We start from the raw sequence: 16,520 nt of genomic DNA, 5'->3' as shown, positions 1-16,520 counted from the left end.
CACATCACCATGTTTATTCATCTTGATAAGGTTACCTGAAGCTCAACAATTCAAATTCTTAGGTAGATGAACTTGAAAATGAAGAAATGAAAGCAGGAAATAAAAGTTAGTAGCTCCATATCATGCAGTTAATTAAAATGAAAGCAGGAGAAGGCGTAAGCATGCAACAAATCACATATAGCAGCAGAATTTCTGATCTTCAAAATTTAGGTCCCTATGGATTTGAAAGGATTGCATTCACTTTTTACAGGGTCTCCTCTCCCTTTCTCCCTTTCAGCAGGGAAAGCAGTATTTGCCAGAGTGCCAACAGCCCACTGCTACTTCTGTATTGGCTGCACACATCTCAGAAGAAATGATGAGCAAGCCTCAAGCTCTCTGTTTACACAATCAATTGTATCTTCAGTTTCCTAACAGGTGAGTGCACCTGCACTTAGTGGTGCCTAGAAAAATAAGTTTATTATTGCACCTCCCCCCATGTCTCCAGATATCTGTGTGGAACAACTATCACAAGGAACAGCCCCCTCCTTTTTCACCAAAGCTCAAAACACTGATATTTATTACCCCCATATGTGAATTCCAGAATCAGCAAGAGATTCCACAAAGAATGCAAAGAAATTCCACAACTGAACAGTTTCTCCAAATATTATTTTAATGAAGATGTCCAGGTCATGTTTTATTCCAAGAACACAATTTTCAAGTTACAAGACTGAAGGCACATATTTGTGTATCCATGCTGCAAAATTTGACACTCTTGTGTAGACACCTGGGAAATTTGGTCTTCCACATCCATAACCCCAGCTCACAATGCCAGTCAAAAACCATTTTCCATCTCCATTGCTTTGACATGACAGTGGTCCACCAGAATCACCCTAAAGATAATGCATTGAGTTATATATGTTTACAATATGAATTATGAAATCTGGGGAAAAACCCACAGAAGATATTTTGCATAATCCCAGTGATTATATTTTCATATTCAATAGTTCAAACAATTGATAGGGGTTTCTTTTTTCAAGTAGATGGCATTGCACAATTTTACCAAAGTTTGCTCTTTCACAAGAGAGAAGGTAATTCTCACTCTTTAAAGATGCTAATAAAGATATTACGTTGCATGGACTATATTTTAAATTCACTTTTTTTTTCCTAACTTCACACTTAAAGCTAAACCCCAAATCTGCTACTTAACATGTATATACATTCATAGGTTTCAAACTAAAACTCAAAAATAGTAAGCTTTTAAAAATATTTTATAATAAGATAAATACAATCAAGTATTTAATAATTGTATGACTTATTTCAAACTAAAGGTGAATGGAAACAGATGGAATCCCTTAATAGTTTTTCGTTGGTTTTTTTTTTTGGTTTGTTTTTTTTTTAAGAAGGAAAAAGAGCCTAAGGATTGTTCTCTAGTAAATACTAGTCAGCATATAATGTTTAGGGGCCCATAATGTCTTGGTAATTAGAGCAGTTAAAATGAAGTCATTTTAACTAAATGCAAATTTTCCATTTGGGGGAACCAAGCTGATACCTCCCTGTAAGGCTCTGCTGTACATACAGAATCTTTGAAACAGACACTCGGTGGCAAATTAACTTTACCAAAATATTGGGTGCAAGAAACAACTTCTAAAAGTAAAAGGTGCATTTGGCAAAATTCAGATGTTTTGCAAGAGAAGTGCCTTCTTTCTAGACAAATATTTTGTTAGAGCTAGAAAACTATTTTGCCTTCACTTTATAGGTTCTTGGGATATGCAGGTTGGAATAGATCTCTTCCAAGGTGCTCAGGTGCCACCCACTCCTCAAAGTAGGATTATATTGAATTGCCTAAAAAAAGGCCAAGAATTTAGAAGATTTTTTTCCTTCCATGACAAATAAGATTTCAGATTTTTAGAGAGTAAAATTTGCAAGTCTTTTCTTTTATTCCTGGGACAAAAATGGAACTTTTCACAGAACAAGAATACCACAATTTGATTTGCTCTAACAACTGCCAGACACAGAAACAAATCATTTGCCTCTACAAAAAAAAAGCCAAAATGATGTCTTTCCCTGGCTATATCTTGAGTAGCCATAAACAAACAAATTCTCCAGTTATTGAAAATGATACTTAATATCAATGGCCTCACTAACCTCTAAAAAACAGCTGGAGCATTATACTCCTTCAGCCTTTGAAGGCTCACTCATTTTTATGTAGATCAGTGAAATCTAGAATATCTTGAAGATTCCAGATCTCCATCATAAAAAAAATTGTTTTATTATTTCAGCAGTAAATGTACTACTGTTTTAGCAGTAAATGTGTATGGTTCATAAAAGTTCAATATAATATAATATGGCAATAAGATCTGTAATATTAAGTGTCATATAGATAGATACTGTGTATCTATGGGGTTTTACTACTATTTACCAGAAATAAATTCAGCACTTTACATTTATCTTTCAGCTCTTCCAGGTCAGAAAGATCTTACATTTGCAAATTTATACCTAATTGTCTGCATCTCATCACACAGTCCTGTATTTCCAAGTTGGAGGGGAGGGATCCTGAAAAGACACAAGCTAATTTCTCAGTTTTTTTCTTCCCCTGAGAGCCTATTATGATGAAAATTGCCTGATTTCAACTTGTTATTGGGACTTGCAATTTGGTTGGCTCTTGACCTGCCACTGAAATTTAGTGATGCTACTCATGCACATAAAGCAGCAGAACTCTGAAATCACCCACAGAAGATTTGCTGAAAGAAAATTCTCATATTGCTCTATTTCAAGACTGAAACATATTGACCACAAAGTGGTCTGCCAGTCAACTTTACACCTCCTCATGCAGCAATGAAAGCCCAGATAAGCTCTATGCCAAGTTTGCTGAGGTACATACTTTACACCCATCTCTTTTCCCAGATGATAGCCCAGCACAGAACATCCGAGCTGTGATAATCCCGTACGTGGAATGACACAGTGTCTGGTCAATAATTTCTACCTCTGCTTTCTGAAGAACTGCTGAACCTTCATTGTCTGGAAAACGAATTCAGAGCAGAATATTCAGAAAATATCCACAGACACTTTAGACCATTGCGTTATTCCAGATTCCAAAAAACTAACTGCAACAGAGCAGGAAGCCTCTTCCAACTATCAGGCAATTGTGTGATTTGATCTGGGTCCTTCAGCCACCCCAAACACAATCACTAGGCTTGGCCAAAATCACTAAGATTAATTAATCACTTGGCATAATCACTAGGATTGGCCAAAAAGTTTTTTCTTTTTTTTTTCCCCCAAAACATCTCAAGACTTCTTAATTTGCTCTCTTTTTATTTCAAAAAGGAAACGGAATTTTACAAATATATTTAGATCATCACATGATAGATTTGCAGTGAGGGCAGCATATCTGAAGAAGCCAAATTCAAGATTATGAGTCAATTTCAGAATGTGAATTCTCACAGCATAAAGAACCAATTTCCACATTTGCTTCTTTCTGTCTGTAAGATTTGGTGAAACACCTCTTTTTCTTAAGATATATATTTTATTAATAACCAAACTAACCTAAAGTTTCTCCTCCTTTCAATACAGCAGGCCCAATCTCATCACCAGGTGATCCTTTCAAAATCTGGTTATAGCCAAAAACCCCTCACCCACATATTCAAATATGCCAGCACAGGTTTAAATAATGAAACTTTATTTTAGGATTTGATGAAGCTAGTATGTAATAAAGTATATTTTGACATTACAAGATTGATTTGGCATTTGTATTATAGAAGCTGATGAAGGGACTAGGGGGAAACAGGAAAAAAATATGCCTCCCTTTTTTTTAAGTCATTACATTTACCTTTCAAGTAACCAGCTTTTTAATTTTACACATGATTAACCAGCAGCCCAAAGAGAGAAACCCCACCATGTTTCCCACAGCTCCAAGGGGAACAGAGGGGAAAGACAACACTGTGATATTTGGGGGTAAGTGTAGCTCCCTACACTAGCAGAATAATATGGAAGAAATTCAGATCCATGGGATCAGCAGCCAAATTTCCTGAGTATATGAAGGTACATGCATATTGTAAATGCAGGTGAACCCAATGGGAAGAAATTACCATGTCTGACTCAATTCAGAAGGCTGAATGATTTCTTTATTATTACTATGCTAAAATATATTAATATACTATATAAAAAGGAAGATACTAAAACTACATACTACTTTCTCTGACTCTAACACAACTCATGACCCTCTCTGAGAGCCCAGCCCCAGTGGGTTGGATTGGCCACCAGGCTCAAACAATCCTCACCAGAATCCAACCAAGCACTCACTCCAGGTAGACAATTCTCCAAACACATTCCACATAGGAAAAACAAGGAGCAGAAATAGAAATTGTTTTCTCTTTCATTTCTCTCTGTGCACCTCTATGAAAAATCCTGAGAGTGAGAGAACTGTGCTTGCCACACATGCACACTCCCCCTCTCCAGCTGTGAAGGCTCCTGGGAACAAAATCAGCTCAATGCAAGGGATAAAACTCACCTGCTTCCTGCTTTTGGCCCCAACCTGTTATCCAGCACTTGTCCCCGCTGCGGGCTCTGTGGGAAGAGGGTGGCAGGCAGATGGGCTGGATGAGGTGGCCCATGGTGTCCGGCCAGGGCGCGCTCAGCTGCAGCAGCGCGATGTCGTAGTCGTAGTTCCTGCTGTTGTAGAACTCGTGCACCACGATCCGCCGCACCGCGGACACCAACGTGGCACGGCCCTGCCTCTGCATGCCCAGGTGGGCACGCCACGCTCTGGGGTCAGCCAGCCTGGGTGGGAGCAAACAAAGGGTTGTGTCTTGAAAAAGTACCTCAAAACACCCATTGACAGCAGGGCTGGGAAAGCAGAGACAGCACCTCCATGCAGGTCTAACTCTGGAAGCTGAAGGCACTTGTGGGTTCTGGCCGTGTTTGGGACAGATATAGAGGGAACACTGCTTACTTGCTCCCTTGAAAGCAGTGGGCTGCAGACACAAGCCATTCTTTCGATATCACTGATGCTCCACAGTAAGCAGCTCCCACAAAATGAAGGCTGACCTGCCAGGGCCATTCACCTTCCTCAGTGTTTGAGCCACCCACAATCCGAGAGATGAGGTTGTTGATCTTGCTACTGCCACAACCTGCAAAAAATATTTCGGGTTGTAATCCCCATCTCCAGTACTGTCCTTTTATGAGGGGGCTTCCCACGTAAGGCATGAAAGAATCTTGCACTTTGAAATATTTTGAAATCTATTTAATTCCCTGGCTATAATCACAAAACTTCTCTCTTTGGCTACTCTATCAATTAAATCAGAGATGACTCAGTAAAATTTCCCATCCGGTGCCTTTTTATGAAGTCCCTTTTCTAGCTCTGATACAGAAATTAGCCTCTAAATACTTCTTGTGTCAGAAATGTCAAAGGATCCATTGATTTAATAAGCATCACAATGAATATATAAAAATAGGCAAACCATTATCTCTTTTTGATACTGCCAACCCTGACCTGAAAGGTTACCATCAACAAAGAAGTTCAATGTCATCAGGACTCTTACTTCTTGCCAAAACAGTGGGAATGATACAAGAAAAATGTATTGTGGAGATTTATTTGACAAACAAGGTGGTACAATCATTATTTTGTATGGAAATAACTGACTGACAATGTATATTGCTAACAGGTGAAGTAGTCATGTCTCGTCAGCACAAAAATCTGAACTCTTAATTTGAAAAGCAAAAAAGAAAGATGTTTCTATAGAGCCTCCTGTCCATCCCTACTGCTTGCACATAAAGTTTCTGCTCAGGAGTTTTAGTCCCACACTCCCACACATAGATGTTAATATTTCTGGACCCTTTCCTGAACACATCCAGAAAGTCGAATGCAGCTTTAACATTTCCAAATAAAAATAGGCATATGGCTAGTCTCTTAAGACATCCTACTGGATCCAAGGCAAGTGCTGACAGATTTGACAAACAGGCAGCATGCCAGAGACAGATGAGAGCCAGGCAAAATCCTAAAATGGTTTGGTTTGGAAAGGGAGTTTAAAGATCATCTAGTTGCAACCCACCCTGCCATGGGCAGGGACAGTTTCCCCTTAAACCAGATTGCTCAGGGTTCTACCCAGCCTGGCCTTGAACATTTCCAGGGATGAGGCATTGACAGCTTCTCTGGGCAACCTCTGCCAGGGCCTCACCACCCTCACAGTGGAGAATTTCTTCCTTATATCGAATTTAAATCTATCAGTTTTTATTATAAAGCCATTCCTCCTTGTTCTATCATTACATGCCCTTGTGAAAAGTTCTTCTCCAGTTCTCCTGTAGGTCCCTTTAGGTACTGGAAGGTGCTAAGAGCCTTATTCCTAAAGCTGTCACTTGTCCAGGCTAAACAACCCCAGCTGTCTCAGCCTGTCTTCACAGGAGAGGTGCTCCAGCCCACAGATATCTTCAGGAACCTCCTTTGGACTTGTTCCAACACATCCACGTTATGTAATATACTTGAGACCATTCAGTTTAAGCAACTAACCCTAACTTCACTTTTATTGCTGCTGCATTGACAATCATCTATTTGCTTTACATCAAAACAAACTGAAAAGGTTGTACAGAGATTACTCTAGGAAGATTTAAGGCTAGACCCCAACTTGATACTATGAAGTATTGGGGGTCTTCACCATCTGGAAGAGTCAGAGAAGTGGAAAGTTTGTGATTTTTTTTCTCACTGCAGCTGTATCACTCCTGAAGTCCAAATATGGTTTGACTTCAATGAAGACCCTGGCTGCAGACAACAAAGTTGCTGCCTTCCCAGCTAACTAAATTCACTCTGTAATTAACCTTGCTGCCCTACTCCTCAGCACAGCTGCAGTAAGCAATACAGCTTTCTAAGGCTCCCATAACTGTAAGCCCACCCTCCCACAGAAACCTGGCAAGTTCTGCAACCAGATCAGAGGTAAACTGATAGCTGATCATTACCCAGCTATCACAGAAAGAATGCAATAAAAATTCAGTAGCTGCAGCCCAACTTGTACCCACTCCAAAACAGGAAGAAATAAAGGTCTTTATTGTGCAAAAAAGTTCAAAGTTCAGAAAGATGAATATTTGAGAGGAACTTACTGCAGCTGCTTTCATCACTTCCATCAACACAGTCCACAGTCCCATCACACCTTGCATATTGTTTCCTAATGCAAATGTTATTCCTGCACTTGAATGTGTGGTTGGTGCAGGGAATACCTGAAATAGTTGTGAGGAAAAAAAACCCAAAACAACCATTGGCTCAGCTTAACACATGAAGACATGTCTGAACAGATAGAAGATGTACATGTATTAGTAGATAGGAAGTAATATGACAAAAAAAGCACTTAGGTGAGGATGGCTTAACCTCTAAACAGAATGAACTATTCAAATAGAAATGCATCTGTACTTGGGTGTGTATTTACCTGGCCAAGTCCCAATAAAGATTTCTTCCCATCCTTTCCCACAGCACTAACACACAGAGATACAATAGTGAAAATTAGATGTAGAGTGTAAGGATAGCAAGAAAAAACATCCAGTATTCTGGAAAGGAGCTCTTCTTTGTATTTCAGTATTAAATATGAAGTGAAAGATTGCAGTGAAAACAGTCTTATTAACTGTATCCAGTAAAACAGCAACCCCCAAACCTCAGCATTTTACTGTTTCCCTGTGGCTTGCAATAAATGCACTCAAACCCAATCCATATTTCTTGTCAATGCACAGAAGTATCCTGTAATCATTTACACAGACTGTCTTGTCAGAGGGGTCAAAAAAGTTTTTTTTTAAAAAGTCACTTGCAGCACTTTTCTGTTGTGCACCCTTTCATAAGTCCCTTTCATATGTCACAGCATCTATTTAGTCTAAAAAGTTTGAGAAAGTTCTGATTCAAAGCTTTCATTTGGCTAGTGCTAAATTTAAGGCTTTTGCTAACCTTATACCCCTGAAAACTACTACAGAGAAACCATCATTTTAATAGTTATTTTACAGATGGTAAAACGGGTCCAGGAATTAATTTGCACAGATTATGCTGTAAAGAGATAAAATCTCAGATTCAGCTTTAAATCCCTAGATCCCTATCATGTATCTTAATTCTTCTGCCAGTATTTTGCAAAAACAGATGTTCATGAGCTTATTAAAAAGAAATAGTTTAAAAACTGTAATGGTTTTTTTTCTAAGTGTATCAGAAGAATTGAAAGGAATGAGATAGCCTAAGTGAGATTTGACAGTGCCTCTTAACCTTCTGAATGCAGCATCCAGAATTCAAGTCAGGAATAGATAGATGACAAAAGAGAGGAAAAAAGTTATTCAGGAGAGCAGCCTTACTGTGGGTGCAGTTCTGCTCATCTTTTCCATTCTCACAATCACTCACTCCATTGCAGGCGAGCAAGTTGTCCTGTATTGCAAAGCTGGAGTTACAGTTCCACTCACGGACAACTTTAAAAATATAAGCCAAATCAGGTACAGAAACATTCCTGTAAATGCTAACACATCCCCTTCTGACTATGTCTGGATACAACATTCATTCCTTCAAGGATGGGCAATACATTCCAATACAAGGATGGGCATCAGTGCCACTTTACACATGGACAAACTAGAGCACAGAGGAGCTCAGTGAGCACCCCAGGTGGGGATGCTTAGTATCACTCTCCCCTACTCTGTGAACCCCTCCTTTGTCATTTCCCCACAAAAACAAAATAACTCGCCTCAAAATGGGACAGAACTTCATTAATAATTGCCAGCTTTTATCACATACTTAAATATATCCACATATATGCACACATCTAAATTTCTTTCTTATGTTCTCCAGTGCTGTACCTTCTTTATTCTTGGTTTTGTCCCTTGCCAATTAACTATGAATGAAGCATTCCAGAGACTGACATATAGTCTGTACCCAGATGTACAAAGGAATCTGAAAGCATCTTTTGTTATTCCCATTAAAAAATTTCACCTTGTTACAGCTGCCTTCTAGGATTAGAGAATACATTCACTGTGTTTTCCAGTCAGGATCTCTAATAAGTGAATACAAACCACAAGAGAGTTCATCACTTTCGTCGAAGCAGTTGTTTATGCCATCACAGCGCTGCATCTGCTGGATGCATAAGCCCGTAGAACACTTGAAATGTCCAGGTGGACATGCTGCAGGTTAAAAAGGAAAAAACAAAACAAAACAAACAAGCAACCAAACCTCAAAATTTCCTTTTCACAAATATTGCCAGCTTGTTTCAATTTACAGTCACTAAGCTGCTCCAAGGAATGATAACACTGATCTGAATTTAATAGTCTGTATACATTGCCAGCACTTAAATTGAATTCAAATGGGAATTAAAGAAGAGGAAAAAATGTCTCTAAATTTCTAATTCAGCTGTTCCTGGAATATGTACCACAGGCTCTCTGGGGCTGGAACAAATAAGCCAGTGTTTCATGGTGCAATACAAGACAGCTTAGAAGACCATCTTTATTTTAAAGAACAATCTCACTTCCAATAACCAAAATTTGCAGCACTTTGCAATTTTGGTAAATAACCTGCATTGAGGTGGTGCATGAACTACATAATTCTGCCTTATAAATGAAAATAATAAAATTTCTCCTCTTTTTACATACTCTACCTATATACACTGGATAAAGCATCCCTAATGTGACAAGTAACTATGTCTAGAAACCACTGCTTCTCCACTACCTTAGAAAGAATATATAAGACTAACACAGGGGAAAAAGTACCAGTAAACAAGTTGTATTTTTCAGAACTGGAAAAAACTCAGGGTCTCAGAGTTTATTAATGTTTTGAGCTGTTTTTTCAGCTCAGATTTCAGATTTGCACACACTATATATAAATACATGGAAACACTGAAATAAGCAGGTGGTTATTTGGTACTCTTTCCATTACCTGTGAGCCTTATAGTAATAGAAACATTGCAAACAAAAACCTGGGGGTTAAAACAAACAGGAACAGCAGACTTCAACTGACTGCACCACGGTCGTAGCCACACAGGAAGCTTTGAGGACTGTGCAGAAGAGAACAGCGTGCATGCAGGAAAGCAGAGCATGCTGCACAAACCTCAGATGCACAGCCTAGAAAAGGTTCTTTGTTTGTAACTCATACCACTTAGTGAGAGTAGAAAAGAAAATTAAAGCTAATTTCCTGCATAAACTTAATTAAGTCCTACTGGACCCAAAAAACTTCACAGATGTGAAATGCAAAGAAGGGTTGACAGAGATGAAATGCATCTTACGCTGGCTGATGTCAAAGCTGCCGTACTCCACCAGCAGGGGCTTCTCGGAGACCTTGGAGCTGCACTGCAGCTCCACACTGGCAGCAGAACTGGTGATGTGGAACACTGTTTGGTGATCAATGTAGTAACCACAGTACCTGAAAGTGTCCAGGAAAGTTCTAGAGCAGCCTTATATACAGTTTAAATGTCAACACTGCTGAAATTCACAAATACACTCGGCTGCCATACTTTAATTGAGAACCAAAACCAAAAATATTTCTCAGTAGGTACCAGCCTTCACCCACCGTTAACATTGTGGAAATTTACTTCTGAATGTCACACCTTCAAATAAATCGTCCTACACATCTACTTTAAGTTGCTATTTTGGCCAAGCGGTTCCTTGGACTTCTGCCTAGGTGCAACTTGATTCAGAGAAACCTAAATGCTTTCTGATGCCAGCAAACGTTTAATTCATCCATTGTTAATGAATTTCTTATGTTCCTTTCGTCATATATGCCAGTCTCTACCAGGGGGTTGGGGGTGGGCAACAAAAACCATAGATTAAAAAAAAGCAAAGTAGAAAAAACAAACCTCAAAGCAAAAAAACCAAACAAACAAACAAAAAAAAACCCCCACAACAACACAAAGCCTCTTTGACAAGGGAAAGGTTGCTGGATCATGATTTTAAAAATGGAGACAGTTTTAAATGCAGTAAATCAGTGAACATCAACAGTACAGGTTGTTCTAGAAGTGGAAATAAATACTCTCTCCTCTGCTCAACAAAAATGCCTCAAAAATGCAACACTTAAAAGAAAAACATCTGGCTTTAATATTCCAGTCAAAATCAAAGTATATATTAATCTTTAGATTTAAGAGCACAAGTGGCTGTATTGATTTTTAGCAGACTTGGCACACATACTTGTTTGACAGCAATACAAGATCACTCACTGACAACAAAATGAACACAAAGAACAGAAAAAAAACAAAAAAAAAGGATTGTTGTATTGTTAAATGGAGCAGTGGACTATCAGCCAGAAGTAAATATTTCCCTTGTGTATTTTTCTTCATCAAGCATTGCACCAGGGCTACTCTTCATGTCAATGAATGGAGAAAAATTGGTCAGTAATTTCCACGTGAACAGATGTTGCCTCAGCGTCCTGAGCATCCCAGTGAGGTCTTCCAAAGGGAATGGACACACTCATTCATATGTTTGCATGTACGTCCTATTTCACTGTACTAAAATCAACCATCCCGTTAACAGATCTAGGAGATTCTGTTCCAGCAATGGGAAAAATAAAGGATGAAAACAATCTAAAAAAGAAAGACTTCTCTTTGACATCTTGAAAGCAGATGCAAAAATCTGAGTTAATTTTACAGTTTCTTACTATAGGAAAATTAATTGTAAAAGTAGTCCCAAACAAAGAAGCAAGAAAACAAACCCTCAAAACAAAACAAAAAAAATCCAAAAAACCAAAACAAAATCTAAAAACAAACTCACCAAAAAAAAAAAAAAAGGAACAACAACAAACACAAAACCAAAAAAACCTCCAAGAAAAAAAAAACCAACTGCTGTCTTGGGCTACAATGTAAGGTGTAACCAAAAGTAAGTATTTCTACTACCATCCACATGAGCTGTTAAAATGAGAGGAGCAGTGTTTCTTTACCTTCTCCATAACTCAGCCCTGATAACTCCCTCGGGGGAAGCAGTCTCCACTCTGAGGGGACCATCGCTGCTAATGGACCATCAAGAACTCTCCAGAACGACTCACAGAATTACATTATCCCATTTTGGAATTCCCTGCCCTGGGGGATGTACCAAGCAGTCCCACCTGTATATAATTTGGGGTTATATATAATATATAATTTATATAATATATATATAAATTTGGGGCTTGAGGTACCACAATACCACCACTTGATAACCAGAGGAGACCTTTTCACAGGATCACTGCTTCAACAAGGCTGTAGCCATCCTCCAGTGGGACTGCAGCCACCATTTAATCAGACTGCTACTGCCACCCTGACCAACAGGGTGCCAGGTCATATTCTGCCTTTCTCTGTTTCAGCCAGTGTTTCTGTACTATTGCCTTTATTGTCATTTTCCTATGAAATTATAGCTCTGACTTGGAAGCTTTTGCAAAATATTTGTGTGGAGTTAATTCCTCCTGCTGGTTTGCCTTCAAACCAGTGCAGCCACCAAATCTATCAGTGTTGAGTGCAGACTTCCTACAACAGGAAGTCCAATTGTCACTTAATTTAGTGTTCATCACCAACTCTCCCAACCTAAAACAGCCCGTCAAAGTGCACAGCAAAATGCAGTTTACCAATCTGATTCCCTTCAATTAGCTCTCAGACATTGTCTACATTTCCTCTTCTGTCAATGACTTACCCAGTCTTCCTCCCAACAAACCCTAGCAATGTAAAAAAACCCCAAACTAATAAAAAACCACCAAAAAAAGTTGAAGTCTGCATTGACCCTTTCTCAGACAAATAAAACAAACTCATCTCACCAAAAGCAGAGGAAATTACTGCCCATCTGTAGAAAAGCTGTAGCAGGTACACAGGGAGAAATACCATATGCTCATGGGATTTGTAAAACAAAGCTACAGGCCCTCAGGAGCCTTTTGCTGGTGTTTTACTGGTCATATATCCAGGTCCAGGGCAGATGGAAACTGCAAAGCACCATCTGTAACTCTGTGCCATTGCTCCAGAGAGAAAGTGATTAAGGGGATCCTCTCCTCCCATATGTTGAAGTGGGTAGGATGGTTTTTCAGAGGATGAACAGATACATGCATGCTGTAGCAGAAACAATGGGATATTACACTATTTTTAAGACAAATAAAGCACCTCTGTGTTCACATAAACCACTAGTGGTCTGCTCATAGGACATTCATTGGTATTCCTGCCTCTGGAAGTTCTTCAGCTGTAATTTCTTTGACAAGGCAGTGAAGCATTGTATATCCACTGGAAGAAAGACAGGGAAGAACTCCATGGTTGTGTTCAGTGTCTCTGGTTAGAGAAAGCTCCCTAAAGGTCTGACAGAACCTTATCTGAACCCCCTGCTTAGTTGCAGTGTTTACTGCTATCAGGATCCCAAAGGTTCTTCAACCATTTTTAACCTAAGATAACAGAATAAACATCCCATAGGCTTCAACTGCAAGAAGTTGAAAAATGGGGGTCCCCTGCCTGCACCCCCCACCCCATTTCATTAAAAATTAAAATTTGGAAAACTAAAAAATAAAATAAAACATCATCATGTTTCATGCTTGAAGTATCTTTTTTCCAGTCCAAAAGTAAATATAAAACAAAACAAAAAAAACCCAGAAGTTCAAAAGCCTTATTTTCAATGAAAAACACATTCTTTTAAAGGAAGGCTTATCTTTGCTACTATAGCCAGCAACTTGCAACAGAGAGCAGGAGCATGTGCTCTTGTGCAGTATTTCAAAAGTAACCCTGAGTACACTTTGAAGAATCATACCACGGACATTTGATTCTGTGGAATGCATAATGAACAGGTTTGTCAAAAAGCTGCTCATATTCTTTCAGGATTCTCTGTGAGAGAATTCCTCAGTATGATCCTATTATAATTTTTTTCCTCCAGATTTTGCACTTGTTTTTTATGTCAGCTGTCCCAAATATCACAAGTCTTTCAATTTCTGTCTTAAAAAGACCACCAAAAATACCCACACAAACACACTACGTGTGGTGTGCTTTGACTGGTGTTTTTATGCACGCCTCTAGTCCAGCAACCAATTCCCATCAAGGCACAGTTGTAGGAGATGCAAACTGAATTTTCACTCTATAAATACAACAACTCTATTGAAGAACAGATGAAGATTTTCCTTCTCTCTGCAATTCTTTCAGTTGTACGCTTAAGGGATTAATTCACTTAGTTCCAGCAGTGAGTCCAGAAACTCAGTTTCAAGACTAATCTTACTGGTGTTTCCATTTGAATGAAGTTTTAGGGAAAAAAAAAATGGGATGTTTTAAATGTAGCCTTGCCTCATCAGCCATCATTCTGGAGATGACTTCAAAACTGAGGAAAGCATGGACAGACAATATGCTGGGAAAGCAGTGGTATCTTAATTTTAAAAAAGCAGCAATATTTTAATAAAAAGTACTTCAGAAACAGAGTGGTTTCTTGAAAGCCACTTTGTGCATTTTCTCTTTCAAGAGACAGTGACTGGAATGAGGAAGCAGTTACAGTTCTATGACCAATCATGTCATTGCAATGGCTTTCACCAAGAAGTTAATTAGATTCACAGTCCTCCTGAGCACGAATAGAATTAAGTCACGCTTAAAAGGGCTTTAAACAGACCTTGTATAATGGCCCCAGAAAACACAGAATTATTTTAGGGTTCATAGGACATCAATCTTCATCCAACTCTTTCCATTTCTCTCTCTCCAGAGAGTACCAAAGACTCTTGTCTTCATCTTTCTGGTACTTTTTAGTAGAATATACACACACACACATATTTTATAAGGATTGTTACATCAATGAAAGAATGGTAGGACACCCCAGTGAATTACTTCTGTCCTTGTGGAAGCTTTCTGAGTGAGCTGCAGTAGTAATGGGATGGTTTATTTTGATACCATTACATTAATAATTCATGCAGAGTACTTACATGCGTTCATTAATTTTCCACCATCCTCGCTCACAGCCTTTAATATTCTTCTCACTAATGGTGTAGTTATGGAACTTCAGAGCTATACCAAGGCTCTTCTGTGGAGTCTGTTGTGAGCAAGAAAGACAGTGCAAGCAGTCTTCTTTTTCCTTTTGTGGGCACAGAATACAAAAGTCTATAAACATATCTCAGGAATTACAGAGCTTGGCACTGCCACAAACCTTGGGAGCTGTGCTGGCTTCAAACGCATCCAAATGTGTAGGGACACAGAACCCCAGAAGATTTTTAGAGTTAAGATACTGCCTGGAATATTTGTGTCACCTTTGTAATGCCAGGAGTTACTTCTACCACATTATCATAGTCTTCTGCTAGCACCTGCTCAGCCATGCATCCTTTGGTATTTTAGAAAACATTTCTAAACCCAGCAAAATCACGAGTGTTCATACTTAATTGGAAACTTCTTCCGTAAAAGGAGCAGAACATTTTTTGCAAGGCAAGGCAGGGTTCATTTAAAAATAAAGGCTGATTCAGGGCAAAAAAACAGAAATGAAAAGTTTTCTCCCTCTCTCTTACAGAAAATATAACTTGGGAAATGAGCAAAGTTTCAATATTGCAGGAAGATACAATATTGAAAATAAAACTGGTTTGAGCAATGAACTTTTCTATAGAAGTCCAGAGTGAACTGAAGACCAGCTCCCCAAAAATTGCCTTGTCATTCTAGAAGGGGAAAAGGCCACAGGTTATGGCTAGCTGGACTTAATTTATATTGCTGTGATTCATTGTCACTAGTTTAACAAGTCATGAGTACCATAAGCAGAAAGATGGATAAAAAGTGGATCTTATAATATCCATGGCTACATTCCATAGAGAGGAAAACACTGAAGACCAAACCCTAAGTCAGAGACCTTATTTCAGCAGCACTAATAAGTAAACACTCAAGTCAGAGAAAACAGAAGTACTTTAAACAATGTCAACTTTCAACAACTTGCTTTCAGGATGAAAAGATGCAGAAAAAGGATACCAAATTAGAAAAAAAACAGCACAGGATTGTGCTTATAGGATAGACCATCTGAAGACAAAGTATATGTATTAGGCATATGAAAAGATACCAGAGAAGTGGCAATAATATCTAAGTTAGTTTTTTTATACATACTTTTCATCCAGATTTATGTGGATGGGAAGAGAGGACTTAAAAACAGTCAAGTCTTACATTGCCTGCCATGAAGTAATTCTGCAGGCTAAAGATCAAAACATATCTTAACTCTTCACCTTTGTAATAGGACAGCTTGGGTACTATGTTCTCTTCCTTAAAAACGAGTGCACAGAAAGAGAACAAACTGATACAAAACACCTGAGCACAGCCAGCTATTCAACAATGCCATTTCTATAAACATCTGTGAGGATTCAGGTTACTGCCAGCTCAATCATTTCTGCCTTACTTAAGCTCTATGTGCCCAAAACACACAACAGTGCCTAAGAGAGAAAAAAATCTGCTACCTGGAAATTCCATGCACACAGGCATTTTGGAGGATAATAGCTTGGATAATACGGACTTGTGATTCTCCCTTCATAGCCAGTTTCCTCTTTTGTCACTATTGCTTTTCCACACTCTAGGGGAAAGAAAAGAAAAAAAAGGCAACATTTGGCAAACCTTCATATACTTTTTGTAAAGCTATTCAGTGGGCAAAGGTGTCCAAATTTATCAGAACTCTGTCACTGCAAA

At 38.8% G+C, this 16,520-nt stretch overlaps 1 protein-coding gene across 4 annotated transcripts in view; it reads right to left on the bottom strand.

Annotated features, from left to right (window-relative positions):
• Positions 1-565: 565 nt before the first annotated feature.
• TMPRSS7 (transmembrane serine protease 7) overlaps positions 566-16,520 on the bottom strand; it is a 31,618-nt gene continuing 15,663 nt past the window's right edge. For 3 of the 4 annotated variants that reach the window (XM_030288129.4, XM_072917235.1, XM_072917269.1), the window contains 10 exons: positions 16,295-16,407; positions 14,798-14,904; positions 10,194-10,330; positions 8,992-9,099; positions 8,287-8,397; positions 7,066-7,182; positions 4,928-5,105; positions 4,487-4,755; positions 2,861-2,997; positions 566-869 (listed from right to left, as the gene is read on the bottom strand). In XM_030288129.4, coding sequence (XP_030143989.4) covers positions 699-869; positions 2,861-2,997; positions 4,487-4,755; positions 4,928-5,105; positions 7,066-7,182; positions 8,287-8,397; positions 8,992-9,099; positions 10,194-10,330; positions 14,798-14,904; positions 16,295-16,407 — 1,448 coding nt within the window. In that variant the 3' untranslated portion in view covers positions 566-698. The remainder of the gene's footprint in view (positions 870-2,860; positions 2,998-4,486; positions 4,756-4,927; positions 5,106-7,065; positions 7,183-8,286; positions 8,398-8,991; positions 9,100-10,193; positions 10,331-14,797; positions 14,905-16,294; positions 16,408-16,520) is intronic. The other variant, XM_072917218.1, reaches the window with a different exon arrangement.

Source organism: Taeniopygia guttata, chromosome 1 (assembly GCF_048771995.1).
Source record: "Taeniopygia guttata chromosome 1, bTaeGut7.mat, whole genome shotgun sequence".
In the NCBI taxonomy this organism is placed as follows: domain Eukaryota; kingdom Metazoa; phylum Chordata; class Aves; order Passeriformes; family Estrildidae; genus Taeniopygia; species Taeniopygia guttata.
The sequence above is the reverse complement of the archived record's forward strand: the minus strand, read 5'-3'. Positions and strand labels throughout refer to the sequence as shown.